Source organism: Halyomorpha halys, unplaced genomic scaffold (genome assembly GCF_000696795.3).
Source record: "Halyomorpha halys isolate HHAL.00 unplaced genomic scaffold, Hhal_1.1 Scaffold238.1, whole genome shotgun sequence".
Taxonomy (NCBI): domain Eukaryota; kingdom Metazoa; phylum Arthropoda; class Insecta; order Hemiptera; family Pentatomidae; genus Halyomorpha; species Halyomorpha halys.
The window spans coordinates 7,598-23,785 of record NW_027107468.1 but is presented as its reverse complement, the minus strand read 5'-3'; the positions used below and the strand labels follow the sequence as shown (position 1 = coordinate 23,785).

The 16,188-nt window shown below is 30.8% G+C and overlaps 3 protein-coding genes across 3 annotated transcripts in view; 2 read left to right on the top strand and 1 right to left on the bottom strand.

The window, feature by feature from the left end:
- The first annotated feature begins 1,437 nt into the window (after positions 1–1,437).
- Positions 1,438–4,845, top strand: Scox (Synthesis of cytochrome c oxidase). The gene is made up of 5 exons (XM_014419450.2): positions 1,438–1,938; positions 2,009–2,183; positions 3,727–3,924; positions 4,004–4,209; positions 4,558–4,845. Exons 1-5 carry the CDS (start codon positions 1,897–1,899, stop codon positions 4,741–4,743), a joined length of 807 nt encoding a protein of 268 aa, XP_014274936.1. The 5' UTR covers positions 1,438–1,896; the 3' UTR covers positions 4,744–4,845.
- Positions 4,846–6,948: 2,103 nt separating this feature from the next.
- On the bottom strand, positions 6,949–14,389 carry SmB (small ribonucleoprotein particle protein SmB). The gene is made up of 6 exons (XM_014419448.3): positions 14,238–14,389; positions 14,024–14,117; positions 13,671–13,943; positions 8,473–8,619; positions 7,701–7,802; positions 6,949–7,230 (listed from the first exon to the last, which is right to left on the bottom strand). The coding sequence occupies exons 1-6, from the start codon at positions 14,238–14,240 to the stop codon at positions 7,214–7,216; spliced, it is 636 nt and encodes a 211-aa protein (XP_014274934.1). The 5' UTR covers positions 14,241–14,389; the 3' UTR covers positions 6,949–7,213.
- A 178-nt stretch (positions 14,390–14,567) lies between these two features.
- LOC136795389 (WD repeat and FYVE domain-containing protein 2-like) overlaps positions 14,568–16,188 on the top strand; it is an 8,273-nt gene continuing 6,652 nt past the window's right edge. The window contains exon 1 of the mRNA XM_067045765.1: positions 14,568–14,827. Coding sequence (XP_066901866.1) covers positions 14,667–14,827 — 161 coding nt within the window. The 5' untranslated portion in view covers positions 14,568–14,666. The remainder of the gene's footprint in view (positions 14,828–16,188) is intronic.

The following is a 16,188-nucleotide window of genomic DNA, read 5'->3' as shown; positions in this document are numbered from 1 at the left end:
GTATCATGTCACTATGTCATCTACAGCAAATTTACTTGTTGTATATATTTGTATCCAGTTGTAAATGACAATAAATAAATTATTAAAAAAAAAATAAAATATCTATCTACTTAACTAGGATAAGCAAGATCTTAAACTTTAAATTCTCATCACCATCATTCAATCACCATCATAATCATACAATCATTCTCATTTCAACCGCTGAATCTTTGTTGATTTTGCCGTCGACATTGGATAGAATGTCCTGTTTCCGAAAGATGGATGAGACCTACATCTACCCAGAACTTTATTAGAAATATGACAAGGATTGATTTGATAAATACTTTATACCTTTGAATTGAGAGTTATTTGACATTATAAGTAAATAACATAGAACGATGTGCAATCAAACAAAGAAAAATATCTGCTTTACCCTTGTAAGGAAACGATACAAATTATTACACAATGATTTTTTCTATAAGAATATATTCTTTTATTACGAAAATATACTCTATAACTTTTACATGCTTGAGAAACTTGTTCTTTACTTCCTGTAAGACCAATAATTCTAGGAGAAAACTCTTTAATATATTTTGCTACAGCACTGGGATCATCTCTTAATGATGATCGCCCGAAATTATATTTTCTCTAATATTGGTCCAATTAAGATCTGCGTGGGGAATATAATTATTTGTAGCAAAGGTCTAACTGGTCACTATTTTGAAACAAAAAGGAGTTCCCAGGATCATCGTCAGATATCCTCTAATTTTAGTGCGATATCTGATAACAATCCGAACAATAATTCCAGTAAAAACCTGCAATGATGGACAGATAGATTTTTTTTCCTCATTTAGGAGTTATCTTGAAACGTAAAAAGCTAAAAAATATAGTAGGTGTTGAATTTTTTTCTAGGCTAATTAAAAAGGTTCATTACTGAAAATAGTAAACTAAAAATGAACCTCGAATTCAAACTTTGAATCATATAATTTTTAACTTTTATTTTCTTTTAGTTACCCCTCAGTACAAAAAAAAAAACAAACAATTTTTTGTATGGAATTCAACCCTCCTTAAAAAGGCTTCCAGTTAGAAACTGTCGAGGAAGGATTTAAAAAAAATAAAACAAATAATTTAATACGATTTTGCTTGTTCAATTTTTTTAGTTATGATATTAATTCATTGAGACCAATAAAGGAAAAAGGTTTAAAATAAAAATGATAAGATTATTATGAATTTTCTATAAAATTTATATTCCTATATTATGTAAGAAAATTTCTTCTTTATCAATTAATTATAAACTAATTAAATCTAAATGAACACTAATTACGCAATTTAAAGACAGTAGAACAGTTACCATCGGATCCTAAATCTAATTCTCTGGGTCTTACTGAACTGAGATATTTCTGCGGAGGTCGGTTCGTTGGAATTAATATTTTACCTTTATCTCCTTGCAATCTCCCTCAACCTTCAAGGGAGGATTCCTGTGGTTATCATCGTAGATAATGAAAATCTGTTTTAACATTCTACCGGTTCTTTAAATCGAGCTGTTCTTATTGCCATTATCCTTATAATTTAAATTTTATACATTAAAATTTAAATATAGGTATACAATAAATATCGTTATGCTATATTATCAATAATGGAGTAAGGATTTTCTGCATAATCAACTGATACTTCCTTTGTGTGATTTCCTCTACTGATATGTGTCTTTCTGAAGAGTGTCCTATTGGAGATTTTATTGATTTAATATATCTGTAATTGTTCTCGGTTTATTAGTTTCATTGTTTACTTCGATAGATATTTATACTTTTCTAAGATTTGACTTCTGTTATTGGTTTAAGAAGGATACAATCTCTAACTAGCTGTAGAAAAGATTTTGTGCTGTTTTATCCCAGCTTTGTGTAACCATATTTAGTAAACATGTCTTTAGTTCGAGGTATTTGTCAAAAATTGAATATATATGTAAGTATTGGGTGATTGTTTTGTAATAATTCTGCACAAAATGTACACTTCATGGATATTCTTTTGATAGGTGAAACAAACTGTAATTAAAAATATACCACTGCGAGCCATGAGCTCACAAAACATCAAGAAAGATGGTGTAGCTCTTAAGAGTCCTATAACATGGAAATCATTGGCTGTAACTGGAGTTTTAGGAGGTGGTTTTCTTACGTTTATGTTATACTTAAAAGGAGAAAAGGAAAAAGGTAGTATTATACAAGTTATTTATATATTTAATAAATAACTTGTTTTTATGAATCAACCTTAACTTCTTGGAGTTCTATCAGTGGGTAGATTCTCTATATGTTTGTATCATGTCACTATGTCACCTACAGCAAATTTACTTGTTGTATATATGTGTATATAGTTGTATATAACAATAAATAAATTATTAAAAAAAAAAATCTTAACTTTACTTATGCAGTTAAACTCAGTAAGGGTATCAGTATATAGGTGTCACTCCAAATAACAGGTGGTATTATACTTACCTCTAGGTGCTGTTGTTTTGATTATAACATATTAATCCTACTTTAATTGACATTGAAATGCCCAGAGAGTATAAACAAACCTCCCAACAATTTTCAGCTGAGTTTGAGTATAATTATAAATCACTTTATAGTATGTTGGTATATAACCAATAACAATGGTCGATCATTTTTTCTTTGTCTATAATGGAGAACATGCCCACAACCATGTTTGGGTGACAGTTGTGTACTAATACCTCAATAAGTAATTAGATGAATATTAACTTTGCGATATTCGTTTTTAAATTGTTTTTATTTCTAAAATTTAAGGATTTAATATAACATTTCACGGGTGATTTAATTGACAGAGATCAAAATGACTTGATTTTTAATGAAATTTTTCAATATTGTTGATGGAGTGTCAATATTACTGATTATTGTATTGTATGATGAGTACACTATATTATTTTATATGTAAGGAGTTTATTGTTATATCTATCTGTTATGCATTATTTTAATAATAAGTTTACTTATTATTAAAATAATGCTAAAATGGAGATCAAACCTCAAGAAATACTTTAAAAAAAATATATATGTGTATGTGAGCCTCGTGCAAGGGCATACGCAAATGAAATCAAAAATATATATAATTGTAGTGCTTTATTAGTTCTAACAATTATTATTTACTTGAAATAAAAATATTTTTTATTAAATTCATAATTTTTTTCGCTTCAAGGGGGAGGCAGCTGCCCCCCACTGAGTACACCCATGCTCTCATGCATTAGAAGTGATACATCTTTGGTTCTAACATTTGTTTATGATTCTGTTGTGTCAAGATTAGGAAATAGAATTTGATTGAGGGAAATATCGATTTTATTTTACAATTTCTATTAATTCATACTCTAAGAAAGAAATTGTGGGCTTATGATAGCTAAGTATGATAAAAATAATTAAAACTGTAAATTCTCTAAATAACAAGAGAATAACTGAAAAAAAAAAAGTTGGGTCAATAAGACTTTATGAAAAACCAGTGGATATCCAATGATATTTGTATGTGGAAAGTTTATGGGGTTGTATGTGTTTGATATTTGTTTTACTAAAAATCAAAATCAATTTTTTTTTCTTCAGTATTTATTGTCACTGATGTTCCATGGTCATGGCTAAAGCATGTATCATTTTACTCAGATTTTTGTTAATAATTATTCATTGAAATGCCATATTTCTCCAAAAAAATTCACTGTTAATTGTGAGACCCCTATCATATAGTCTTTTCTATTTTTTCTAGCTTTAGCTTACGAAAGAAAAAAACAGCTTGGAAAAGCCAAAATAGGTGGCCGATTCAGTCTAATTGATCATAATGGAAAGCCTGTGACAAGTGAAGACTTTCTGGGAAAATGGCTTCTGATCTATTTTGGATTTACCCATTGCCCGGACATTTGTCCTGAAGAAATGGAAAAATTATCCACTATTGTGCAATTGCTGGGTTTGTTCACAAATAATGCATTATTATATAACATTAATTTTGTGTTACTAATAATACTTCTAATTTTTATCCATTGAAGACAAGAATAAGGAAATGGATGTTCAGCCGCTGTTTATCTCAGTTGATCCAGAAAGAGATGATCCCAGTGCTGTAGCAAAATATATTAAAGAGTTTTCTCCTAGAATTATTGGTCTTACAGGAAGTAAAGAACAAGTTTCTCAAGCATGTAAAAGTTATAGAGTATATTTTAGTCAGGGCCCTAAGGATGAAGACAATGATTACATAGTAAGATTCATCTATACAATTTCTCATTTTCTTAACTGAGGTTTTGTGACAGCTTTTATTTTATTTTTATGAGTTGATTTAAAAGAGGATTAGAACTCTTTCATTCTTGCAGCTACCACATCAATGAGAGTGACTTATTATTAATCCTTCTAATTAAGGATGTGCTGTAGATATATATGTTTCATCAATTCACTTATATTTTATGTTTCGTTCTGGTTGGTAGTGCTGCTCCAACATCCTCAGCTATGTTCTCTTCTTGCTTTAATGTGGTTTTTGTAGGAAAATAAAGATATTTCATATATTTTTTTTGCTCTGCTGTACATATGTAACAAATATTTTATGTTTCAGGTTGATCATACTATCATAATATATCTGGTGAGCCCAGATGGTGATTTTGTTGACTATTACGGTCAAAACAAAACAGTAGAAGAGGTAGTTGCTAGTGCAAAGATAAATGCTGCAAAATATAATTTGCTTAATTCTAAAAGTATTTTAGCCAATCCATTTGGAACTCGAAGCGTATTTAGTAGTTAGAACTGTATTTACGAATTGTGATTAATACTGTATTTTTCTTAATCAAAGAGTTAAATATATTAAGTTACTGTAATTTTAAAAAATAAAGATTTTTTTATTCAATTAGAAACATATTCTATTTAACACTCTATAAGAAAGTCATGCTGGAATCCCAATTGTGTTTCATCCATTGGCATGGTGTTATTCATGGTTTGAACAAAGCCAGCAGCAATATGAACTGGTGGGGGCCGTTTGTTGTAGCTGATACTAATTTCATTCAAACTATTGCTATTGTCAGTGTTTTTAACAACAGGCCATTTCTATTTACAAATTCACTCAAGAAATTTTTTATATTGAGAGTAGACAAAAACAATTTACATGTTAATATTCAATATTTTCTTTCACAATTACATTTTTTTATTAAAGATAAATAATAGTTAGATAGTCCTTATGGTTAACATTAAATAGTTTTTTCTACTCTTTTGTACCTTTATTGACTGTTACCCACACCATTTTCCTACAGTCAACTATCTTCTTCCAATAAAATTAAATAACATACAAAGTTTAAAAAGTCAGTTGGGCCTGCCAATTTCATGAACTTCCAGTGTGATTTGAAAGTCTTTTTGCATTAGATAGACCATTTACTGATGAAATTTTTTTTTTTTTCAGCTGACTCCCATTGGAGTCCTATAGAGCCTAACCATGGTTGGGGGTCAAGTTTTTCACTTTTGTGGGACCGCCATTCAGTGAAAAAAGTCTATGCCCTTGGCCAGATTCGAACCGAAGATGAAAACTTTCAGTAACATTATGAACAGAGAAATAGAACATCTGTTCTTCATGAACAGATAAATAGCTATGTAATAGAAAGCTAGCATAAGTTTGTGTGTACTAAACACACCAAGAAAATGGTTGGGGGCATGAACAAGGCTATTAACTGGTACTTATTTTATTTTACCAATAATGCTATGGCCTGAATTCCAGGTCTTCTTCAAGGCAACAATTGTTTGAAATACCATTAGGTAAGGGTTACAGAAACTAATCAAATTTTTCAGCAACAGGAGCATATTTATATTTTCAATATATAACAAATATTCATATTTTATAAAAGGTATTCATTCACATTGCAAATAATAAGATTGGTGTTGGAAAAAGAAGTTAAATTTTTGTAGAATATTTTTTAACATAAATTCACAAACTAAATTTTTTAATAAATAATTGGATTGTTTTATTAAATGAAATATTTTTACACCAAACAATTCCTTAAATTAAAGTTTGTTATTAATAATCACTATTTAAATATAGAATAGAAGGCACGTATTAAATGGGTTTGTTCAAAAACATGATTTTTTACATAAAAAATTTATTTCATAAATTAGTTTTAAATAACATCTACCTACACGCAGATGAAAGTTTTGCAAAATATAATAAATACGTTAAAGATGAGTGATGGTTTAATAAATAAAGGATCTTAGGAAAGATAGTCAATAGGTGGAAGATAAGAGCCACTTAAAACTCAAGATAATGAGACTACCTGGAGCTACCAAAGGCAAATCTTGTGAAGCAGTTATAGATTTCCTTCAATCTGTTCACAATAAAAATCTATAGGCCATGGTATACTATGCAACAAGCCTGGGTTGGACTACATGAGTATTTTCGATTAGGGAGTAGTTCAGTTACCAAAATACAAGCAGAGCTCACGTAAACTACAAGAACAGTGGTTTACAAGTTGGACAATCTACAATAAAATAAAATCAACAAGTTCACAAAGACTTATGGTTCCTTTTAGAAGACGTGGAAGAAGAATTTTTTGATACAGAAAATAAAATATAGTAGGTAGAAATTTGTTCGTTTATTTTTAAATGTGGAGGTAATATTCCACAACACATGAAAAGTATATTATTTACTTATCTTATTTTTATATCACCCAAAAATTGTTTTGAAAAGGACAAACATAAGTATACCAAAAAGACAAAATACTTAGCAATTCTATTCCAATATAATATTCCTAACTAATGATTTTGATGTTTTCTAAACATTCTTTATCAATTTATTTATAGATAAATAAAAGATTGTGTTTATGTTTTCAGTAGAATGCGATACAAAAATTAGAGCTAAAACAATGCACAAATGGTAATCGCTTTCGGGATTCAACATACTCATAATATGTATTTCTTATTAATAATAAAATAGGTAATCCTAATTGCATTTAAAACAATTACTATTAAATTAAAAAATAGAAAAAAATATGGTTTATTAAATAAAGACCAAAGTGATACAGAAATTACTTCAATTATTTATCAAATAATACAGTACAATCTTCTTTTTTCCACATACTGAGTTAAATATATACATACATGTGCACTATACATAAATAGACAGGCATGTATAATATCCAAAATAAAGTCAGAAATTACTTTATACCATCTAATGGCTTTTTAAATTTCATACTTAAAAATTAAAGAAGGAAGGTAACAAAATTTCCTCTTTCTTCTTAAAAAGGTGGGGGCCCTGAAACAATAACAGAAATTAGTTTAGTAAAGAAAAAGTATAATTGAATATTAATTATAAATAAAAATAATAATTAACAAAACAAGTAAAAAGAAAGAAAAATAAATGCTAATATTAATGTATTACAAATTCACTAGTGAAAAACTTAAAAATCATTGAAATGGTTCTAATACAATTTCTTTAAAAGACTTGGTAAGTTTCTAGAGGTATTTATATTTTTTCAATAATTTGAAGCCAGAATATAGAATTACAAAGTCAAATTAAAAACATCAATTTTAATTACAAAATGTTTTCAATAATTATCACCTAACCTACCCACTAAATTTAAGTGTTGAATTCCAGCCATAATATTCCTTTAATCAAACATTTATGTTGTAACTGTACTAATACATTTATTTACATTATGGATTATGAACTATAAAAAATAAATTATACATAAAAGTAACTAAAAAAGAATCAGTATCATCTACCTCGCATCATTCCTGGCGGAGGGCCTCGCATAGGTGGAGCAGGAGGAGCACCCATTTGAGGAGGTGGGCCACCCCTACCCATTGCCATTCCAGGTGCCATGTCTAAAAAGAGGAACTTCATTAGCATAGAATATAGAATTTTATTGAAATATTTCTTTAGCAGAAAAGTTTTGAAACAATCAATCAGCACAATAATGATCTGGAAAAAGAAAAATTATATATGGATAAAAAAACTTACATTTAATTACAAATAATTTTCTTTAAAAACCACTCAGAGTCTGAATTTCAAAACCTAGCCTTATTGAACATCCACCATAAGGGAAACCGCCATTGATAGTTCAACTTCATACGCATTGTTATTTTGAGGTACAGAAATCAATAAATTAGTGACTGAGAGATTGAACCAAATACACTTGGATCCAAAATACAAATATTTGCTAATACTACTCCAATTTGCATGATGTTAATCTCTTCCAAAAAAGTTTCAATTCTGAGCTAGTCAAACCAGGGGGATGCGCGAATACACCCATGCATGCATATACACTAGTGTAGGCTTTGTTATTTGGACTCAAAAGATCTTAAAACGGATATTTAAATTTCACAAACACAATAGGTACTACAGCTTACTATAGATTTCATACATAGACAAATGAAATTAGAAAGACTTGAAAATCAATCAAAAGGGAGCTAAGAAGGAAATATCAAATAAAACTTCAAAATTTACTTACAAAAATTAAAGTGCAAAATCTGAAGGATAAAAAAAATTACTCACTCATCATTGGTGGAGCTCCCATCATTGGAGGCATTCCTGGTGGTGGAGCACGCATCTGAGGTGGTGCAGATACTTGTCCACCACGTCCAGCTGGAGTCATGACTTGTGCAGATGGACCGCCTACACCACGAACTGGCCCTTGGAGACCTAGAAACAAGGCACACAAATATCAAATAAATGTTATTTATCAACATTATGTATTAATATGCCATTAAAAAAATATAATAATCCCATAGTTCAAAGGAATTATACATAAATTGTAAATAATTCTTAATTTAATGCTTATAACTTTTTACATATAAAACATATACATTTTCTTTTATCATCAAAATCATAATATTTTCTCCACACTATTAATATTAATCAACTTTTTACTTTTTTCAACAAGTTAACACTTTGACAAGACATAAAATATCACAATATTTTGATTATGAATAGGCTTTTAACTTTTAAGAGAATAAATTTCTTAAGAGATATTTATATCTCTACTCTATTGATCTTGCTAGATTCAAACATACTACAAGCATCAGTCATCTCTTATAGTCACAATCTAGTTCAAATATCTTTATTATTTATGTATAAAAATTTAATCTCTTAATATTCTATAGTTATAATGCTAAAACATATGTGCATGAGTAATTCATTTAATCACTGATTCTATGCTTTTGTAACAATAGGAAAATTAAATCTTCACTGTAAATTATTCTATGAATATTCAGACCTTATTATAATTAATTCTGTTTTAATAGTTTAACAAATACTGATCTTCTCTTTCATTTGCATTTTTAAGAATTCTGTCTAATTTACATCCGTTTATTTGTAATAACCACTAGCCATCAAAAACTCAAATTTCTATGATTTTATTCCTATTTGGTTACCGTAAGGAATGATTGGACAGCTCCTGAAATCTCTGAGTCCTCATTTCAGTTAAAACCTCCTAATTATTTCAATCTTAATGAGCCAAGCACAATGGCTTGGTTGACTTAACTAGTTTACGCTATTTAGATTGCATCAGGACGAACCAAACGATTGAACCACAGCAGATTGATATGTTAATATATTCTATGATGTCTGGGGCTAGTGATCTTAATGCAATTGGTATGCTAGTTAATAGGCTATCTTATGAAGGTATTGTAAAGGCATTATCAGATAATGAAACTGGTTCATAACTCATAATCAAACAGCTAAAGTTTAAAGTTTAACAGATTAGTTTAAAAAAAAATTATATAATATGGCAGGTCGTGATTGGAATTGTAGTGGCTGCAAAGTTGGTAACAGTGATGCTACTATCTTGTTGAAGCTCGTTACAGGTTTAGTGCATAGCTGGGGCTATGAGAGAGGACCATTAAAGAAGTGATTGACAGGATTCATCAGAGGGAGAGGCTACAAAACTCCGTTTCAGACACGAGATTAAAAGAAGTAAAGTATAGGCGACCAATGTTTGACCCAGTAAATGACAGTTCCGTGTGGATGCCAGGAAAGAACAAGGTAAATTTAAATGTTACTACTGAAGAAGGGATTCTGCTGATAACTGTTGGGACATAAAGATGGTGTAACGAATGTCATCGGCAGGCCATAATCAGTGTGTTTGTCGTAATCATCAACATAATTTCTGACAAGTCTTCTGCAAGTTATCTGGACTTTAATAGTATTCTTGTATTAGAAGAAAATTTTTCAAAATATAAGCAGACACCTAGTTGCAGTTAAGGGAATTTTCATTACCAGCTTGGTTCAGGAAGTTTTGATAAAATTTAAATTGGACACTGGGGCTGATGTTACCTTTCTAGGAGAAATACATACTAATAGCTTGAACCAACCTATAGACAGGACCTCATTTATGAGGGCAGTTGACACCCCTTAAGAAATTTTCTGTCAAGATGAAACTGAAATATCAGACAAGTGTTCATATGGGGATAGCTTATGTTATTAAGTGTCAGAAAAAGCCATTAATGAGTAGAAGTTTGGCTGTAAGTCTTAATTTATAGTGTCTGATGAAGTTGAACAAGTTTCATTTCCTGGTTTTTCAGACATTAAAAAGTTTTTAAGAGATTGGGTAAATTTAAGGGAGCACCTTATTGTAATCAGTTGAACCTTTTTCAATTAGTTGTTCTAATCAAATTCTTATATATTTAATTATTGGAGAAGTTTGTCGGGGGGTGCGTTGCACACCAGTTGCAAGCTTACCTTCTACGCCACAACCCCTGATGAAGACCTAAAACTCAGATCGAAAAGTCGGCATAAAATAAATAAATATGGTTTTGTTTATTTATGTTGTTCTTTGCTGACCGCACCCCCCGACAAACATCTCCAATCATTAATCTACGGTCAACTATCTACACCTCTCTTATATATTTAAGTGACAAAGTTGAAATAGAGTTAGACTGAATGTTGTAGGATTATGAGTGACGCTCTCCCATATTGGTTGCCTCAGCCTAAAAAAAACTGTAATGAATTGCACCATTTCTTAGGTATACCAAATTACTGGATGAAGTTTATCAACGACCAATGACAGTTTCTTAACCATTGAAAAGTCTTCTTTGTGAAAAGAACAATTGGGTTAGGTTAGCAGTTCATGACAAATGTTTTGCACACATTGGCAGGTCATTGTGATTAGGATAAGTATAGTGACAGGATTGGTTCTTTTTGATCCCCGATGTCCACTTCAAATTTCGGCTTCAAACTAAAAGCTAGGAGCAGTGTTAAAGCACAGAATAGGAGTGTGGAGTCCAGTTCAATTTGCTTCAAGGACATTAAGTTCAGCAAAGCAACAGTACACCCAGATGGGAGAAACATTAACAGTGACCTGGAGTTGTGAAAGGTTCGCCCAATTGTTCTTGGGGTCATGCACACTGTGTTCGGATCCTAAATATCTAGTCCAATTATTAGGAGATAAACCCAAACAAGATTTAACAGTTAGGCTCCAGCGCTTTTGGATGAGGTTATTTAGATTAAACTACACCATGGCATACATTCCTGGAAAGATCTTTTAATTGCATATGCTTATTCAAGAGAAGCGCCTGATTCAGAAAGTTAGTACTTCAGACGTCTAGATAAACTTAAATTAAATGTCTATGTTATTTAGTCTACTGATCTTCTCGACCAATGTATGGAGAGTGTTTAAGTAAGGCGCCCCCTAACTTCTGAACAGAAATTCATGATGCAATCTAGTGGCAAGGATAGGCGGTACGAAGCCTGGGCAGCCATCTTGGTCCCCAAAACAAAGGGGTCAGAACCAACAGAGAAGCCATCTTAACCTGTACAGGGGAAGAAAGAGACAGAACTTTTCAAGATCTCTTCTGATAATAGTCATGAGGGAGTAAAACTTCACACTCCGGCGAGAGAGGTGGCGGCGGCAGAAGGATGATGAGAAAGAAACAAGAGAATCCTTCTTCCATCTTCACATTCACAGCAGAACCAACCTTCAAGCCCTAAGAATATCTCAAGCAAGTAAAATCTCATACCTTCATCAATTAATGTAATGAAACCAAAACTATCACTAACAAATTATATTGTAACCACTTTTGTTCAAACCTTACAACAAATTGTTTCAGCAAGCTTAAAAGAGAATAGAGGTTATTTCATTTTAAAAGCCTATGATATCAATTTATTATAAATACAGTCCACTCTATCATTACCAGCAAATAATAAGTAATTCTTTACTTAAACCAGCTTACCAGTATAATAATGAATTTGGGTAATATCCCCCAACTTTTACACTGGGGAATATCTAAATTAAATAGAGAGAATAGAAAAATCTTAGGAAAAGGAGCCTTTATACAAGAAATTAAAGGAATGTATCGATAATGGCAGTTGGTTGGACTTTGAGCACACCTATTTTTACAAAGAGCATGACAACTTAGGGTGTCATGATGGCTTTATAATGAAAGATTATAGGATGTTTATTCTCAAGGATTATAGATCTGAGATTATAACCCACATACACAACATTCATTCAGGCATAGTCAATTGTTTAGCACAAGCACGGTCCTGTTCCAAATGTTTAGAGCACAAATCACAAGTTACAGAGGCTTTATGACCCTCTGAACCATCGGCTTCTGACACTAACTAATATCAAATTTGCTACAATTGTCGTTATAATGAAATAAGTCTTTGAAAGATATGGAGTCCTGTATGTTCTAAGGTTGGATAACAGTATGCAATTTTCTCCAGTAAAATTTCAAGAATTCTCTTAACTTTTAGAACTACAGATATATTACGTCAAATCCTAGATTCGCTCAATGTAATGACCAAGCAGAGTTAGCAGTAAAAATTGCTAAGAGATGTTTAAAGAAGAATTTGAACTCCTTTGTATGGCTTTTAGTGCATCGGTCTACTCCATTGGACAGCAGATACTTGCTAATTGAACTCACTACTAGAATATTAAAAAGTATGGAGAAGTAATTTCATTCTGTGTGACAGATATGGATTATGCAATTACGGCCAGTAGTAAAAGATATCAACAAAATAGAACGTATATGGTTGCTGTATCCATTATGAAGTTTGAAGAAGTTAAGCCGGTTGTTGGCCAACATCGATTGAATAAGATAGCCAATAGAGCGGAATTAAGAAACAAAACTGCTCCTCCGATGCAGAATGCTACTTCCAATGAAGCATTGGTAACGCCGCATGTGGATGACCAAACTCGCAATGGGAAACTTGTCAATAAGCCAAGCTGCTAATGTTGCGACAAGCTTATCATCGCAGAAAGGGGAGAATGAGTTGTAGGAGTTACTCTCTTTGGTGGAAAGTAACTGAGATATGCAGGATTGACAACTGTTGTGGAACAGCGTCTTAAGGTCATGTAATTACTTTATATGATTATGTTCAGTGTTTTTAAAATTAACACTTAAATTTAAGCAATTAACATTTCAATAATATTTAAAGTAGATCGAATTTATTATATCTGATTACTCAGTACACGCTATGTTGGAGCTGAAGTGTGATTATATCATTGTAGATAATAAAATGACAATTAACGTTTATGCGAGTTCACAAGACAAATAACAAGGCTCTTTCATATCACAAATAAAGATTATATTTTATTCATGAAGAACTTCGATATAGAATTGTGGCCATCAACTTCCATTTGAGCAATACAAAAACATCCAACATTTATCTTTTAAAACATCAAGTTTACAACCATGTAAAGATAAATACATTAATGACATAAGAACAAAAAATAAGTGTTTAGAACTTACCAGGGGCAGCAGGTGTACCAGGTGCTGGTACTCCTCGTCCAGCAGGTCTTGCTGTACCAATTCCGCCACCTGCTCCAGGAAGGGGTACCCTGGGTAACCCTTCTTCTGGAGGTGGAGGGCCTTCAACTGTCAGGGAAACAATATTTTCACCTCTCAGCAATACAAAACCTAACACTCTCTTTTCTTCCCGCTCTGGCTGTTTAGTATTTTTTGGTTTGATTTTTCTAAATTCTTCACAATCTCCAAGAATAAGATTCATGTGTTTATCAAATGCTGTAAGGGGAAAACATAATTATCAGTCTGAATTGATTAAAACATTCAAAATTGAATAATTAAAAAAAAAAAAAAAAAACCTTTAAATGTGCCAATAAATGTCCTCGAATCTTGTAAAATTATTCGGACCCTGTAGTTAATATGTTGAAGCATTTTATTATTCTTACCGACCGTCTAAAAATGAAAATAAAACATATTAACAGATAAGAAACATTCAACTGTAAACATAAACAAAACAGATAATGGAAAAAATTAGACAGCAGAATAATTAGCATATTTTAAAAATAATCCTACCATTTTTGTTCCTTTGAATTGAAGAAATTACAGAAAATTCCAAACACGATTACAACAGACAACGTTTCACCAGAACGTCCAAAGCTTCAGCACGCCTATAAACACCGGTACCTCCAAAACACCTGGATCGCTGACAGCATATGTTTTTCTTACCAGTCCTATAAAAGTTTTAGGTGTGTTAAAATATTTAAAAATTGAATGAAGATAACATTTATAATTTTCTATCTAATTAAATTAATATTACTTTATTTTTGTCCATACATATTTGTAAGTAGAATATATTATGTATATCTAAATATACACTGTAAAATAACTGGTTAGAACAGAGGAAGGTTATTATTGCTTACTGAGCTTATCAGCTTGATAGTTGCGTTAATTTATTATTGGAATGCTCTTGTGATATTATTGTTTTATAGTATAATAAGTAGAATGGCAGCTGAAATAAAAGCTGCTGTTGGAGCTCCTAGTGATAGATTTAGTTCTACCAAGAAGCTCACATTATTATCAAAATTAGAAGGATCTGCTGATGATGTTAACCAGGCAATTATTATTCCAGGCCAAGAAGGTGTCATAAGTGTTTCAGATGACCGGTAATTTTACTTATTAGACGTTTTTAAGAATAATTTTAATTATAATTTACTGTTTGACTTAATAAGTTTTGTCTTATTATTTGAACGTATCAAATAGCTTGGTCACAAGTTAGTTTAAAGCTTTCATTGTAACTGTTGTTTGCATGTTTTCATATCTAGAAAATAGTACTACGCTTAATTCAAAGTGATAATATTATGTAATGGTGAAGCCTTTGTAAAGTAAACAAGGAGCTGTTACCAGTTTTATCTCTTTAGTTTCAAGATGGACTGTTTTGTAATTAGAACGTTTTTTTGTTGATTTGAAATTTTCCTACAGTTATTTTTAAAATTAGCTGTACAGTTGTTAATAGAACTCTGAAAATTTAATGTTTATACAGCCAGTGTCATTAATATTTGTGTAGTAAATGGTTGGTAAAAGTTGAAAATCATTACTGCTCAAGTCAGCACTTTTACATTTTAAATAACTTAAGACATAAACTTTTTATTTTAAAGTAATAACTTTTGTTTCTGATTTAGCCATGTAAACATGATGGTGGTCAACTTTTAGATCTCTGTGGTGAACCTAATTAATTTTCATCATATATTAAAAACTTATGCACTGAGCGGGCAGATTTGTGCCACCTACTTTTTCTTTGAGCTAATCTAAAATTGAAGTATTTTCTTAAAAGTTAACAAAATAATTATTTTATTAATGTTGATCAGTTCTGGAAATTCATATATTAATAGGATAAAGATATATGCTCTATGGAGAAGCTTTGTTATTTTTATTAATTATTACCTTTAAATTGGATATTATAATACCGAGATATACCTTCCCCTAACTTACTTTACTGCTGTAATCTCTTCTGATTGATAAGGTATCATTAACTATTTTAGTATGTAGTAAAAATTTTACATTTTATATTTCCATATTTTGGGTAGTTATTTATTGCAAAGTAAAATTATGTTGAATTCCTGTATTTGTATGTGCTGTTGAGAAGATTATTATTTAGAATGTCAATATATTATACCCTTACGCCATCTTTTAAGGACCATACACTTCTGTTTGAATGATTTGTCGATTTTATAGCTTTTAAATTTAAAATGATCTAGATCTAAAATTTTAATTCAAATCTCGCATCAAAATTTTAATCCGAATAAAAGTGCCAGAATTTCAAACTCTTTAATTTTACAACTGAATTAAATTTGGTGTGTGGTGTTTGGGTGTTAATAATTAGTAAGAATGTTGCAGTTAATGGATGAGTCATACTTATTCAAGGACTGATAAATATTTATGACAGACTTCATCAGCATTTTGACAAAATTACTGTTTCAAATGTATTTTTAGCTTTTATTTTAATTGAACTAATTAATGGACTTAT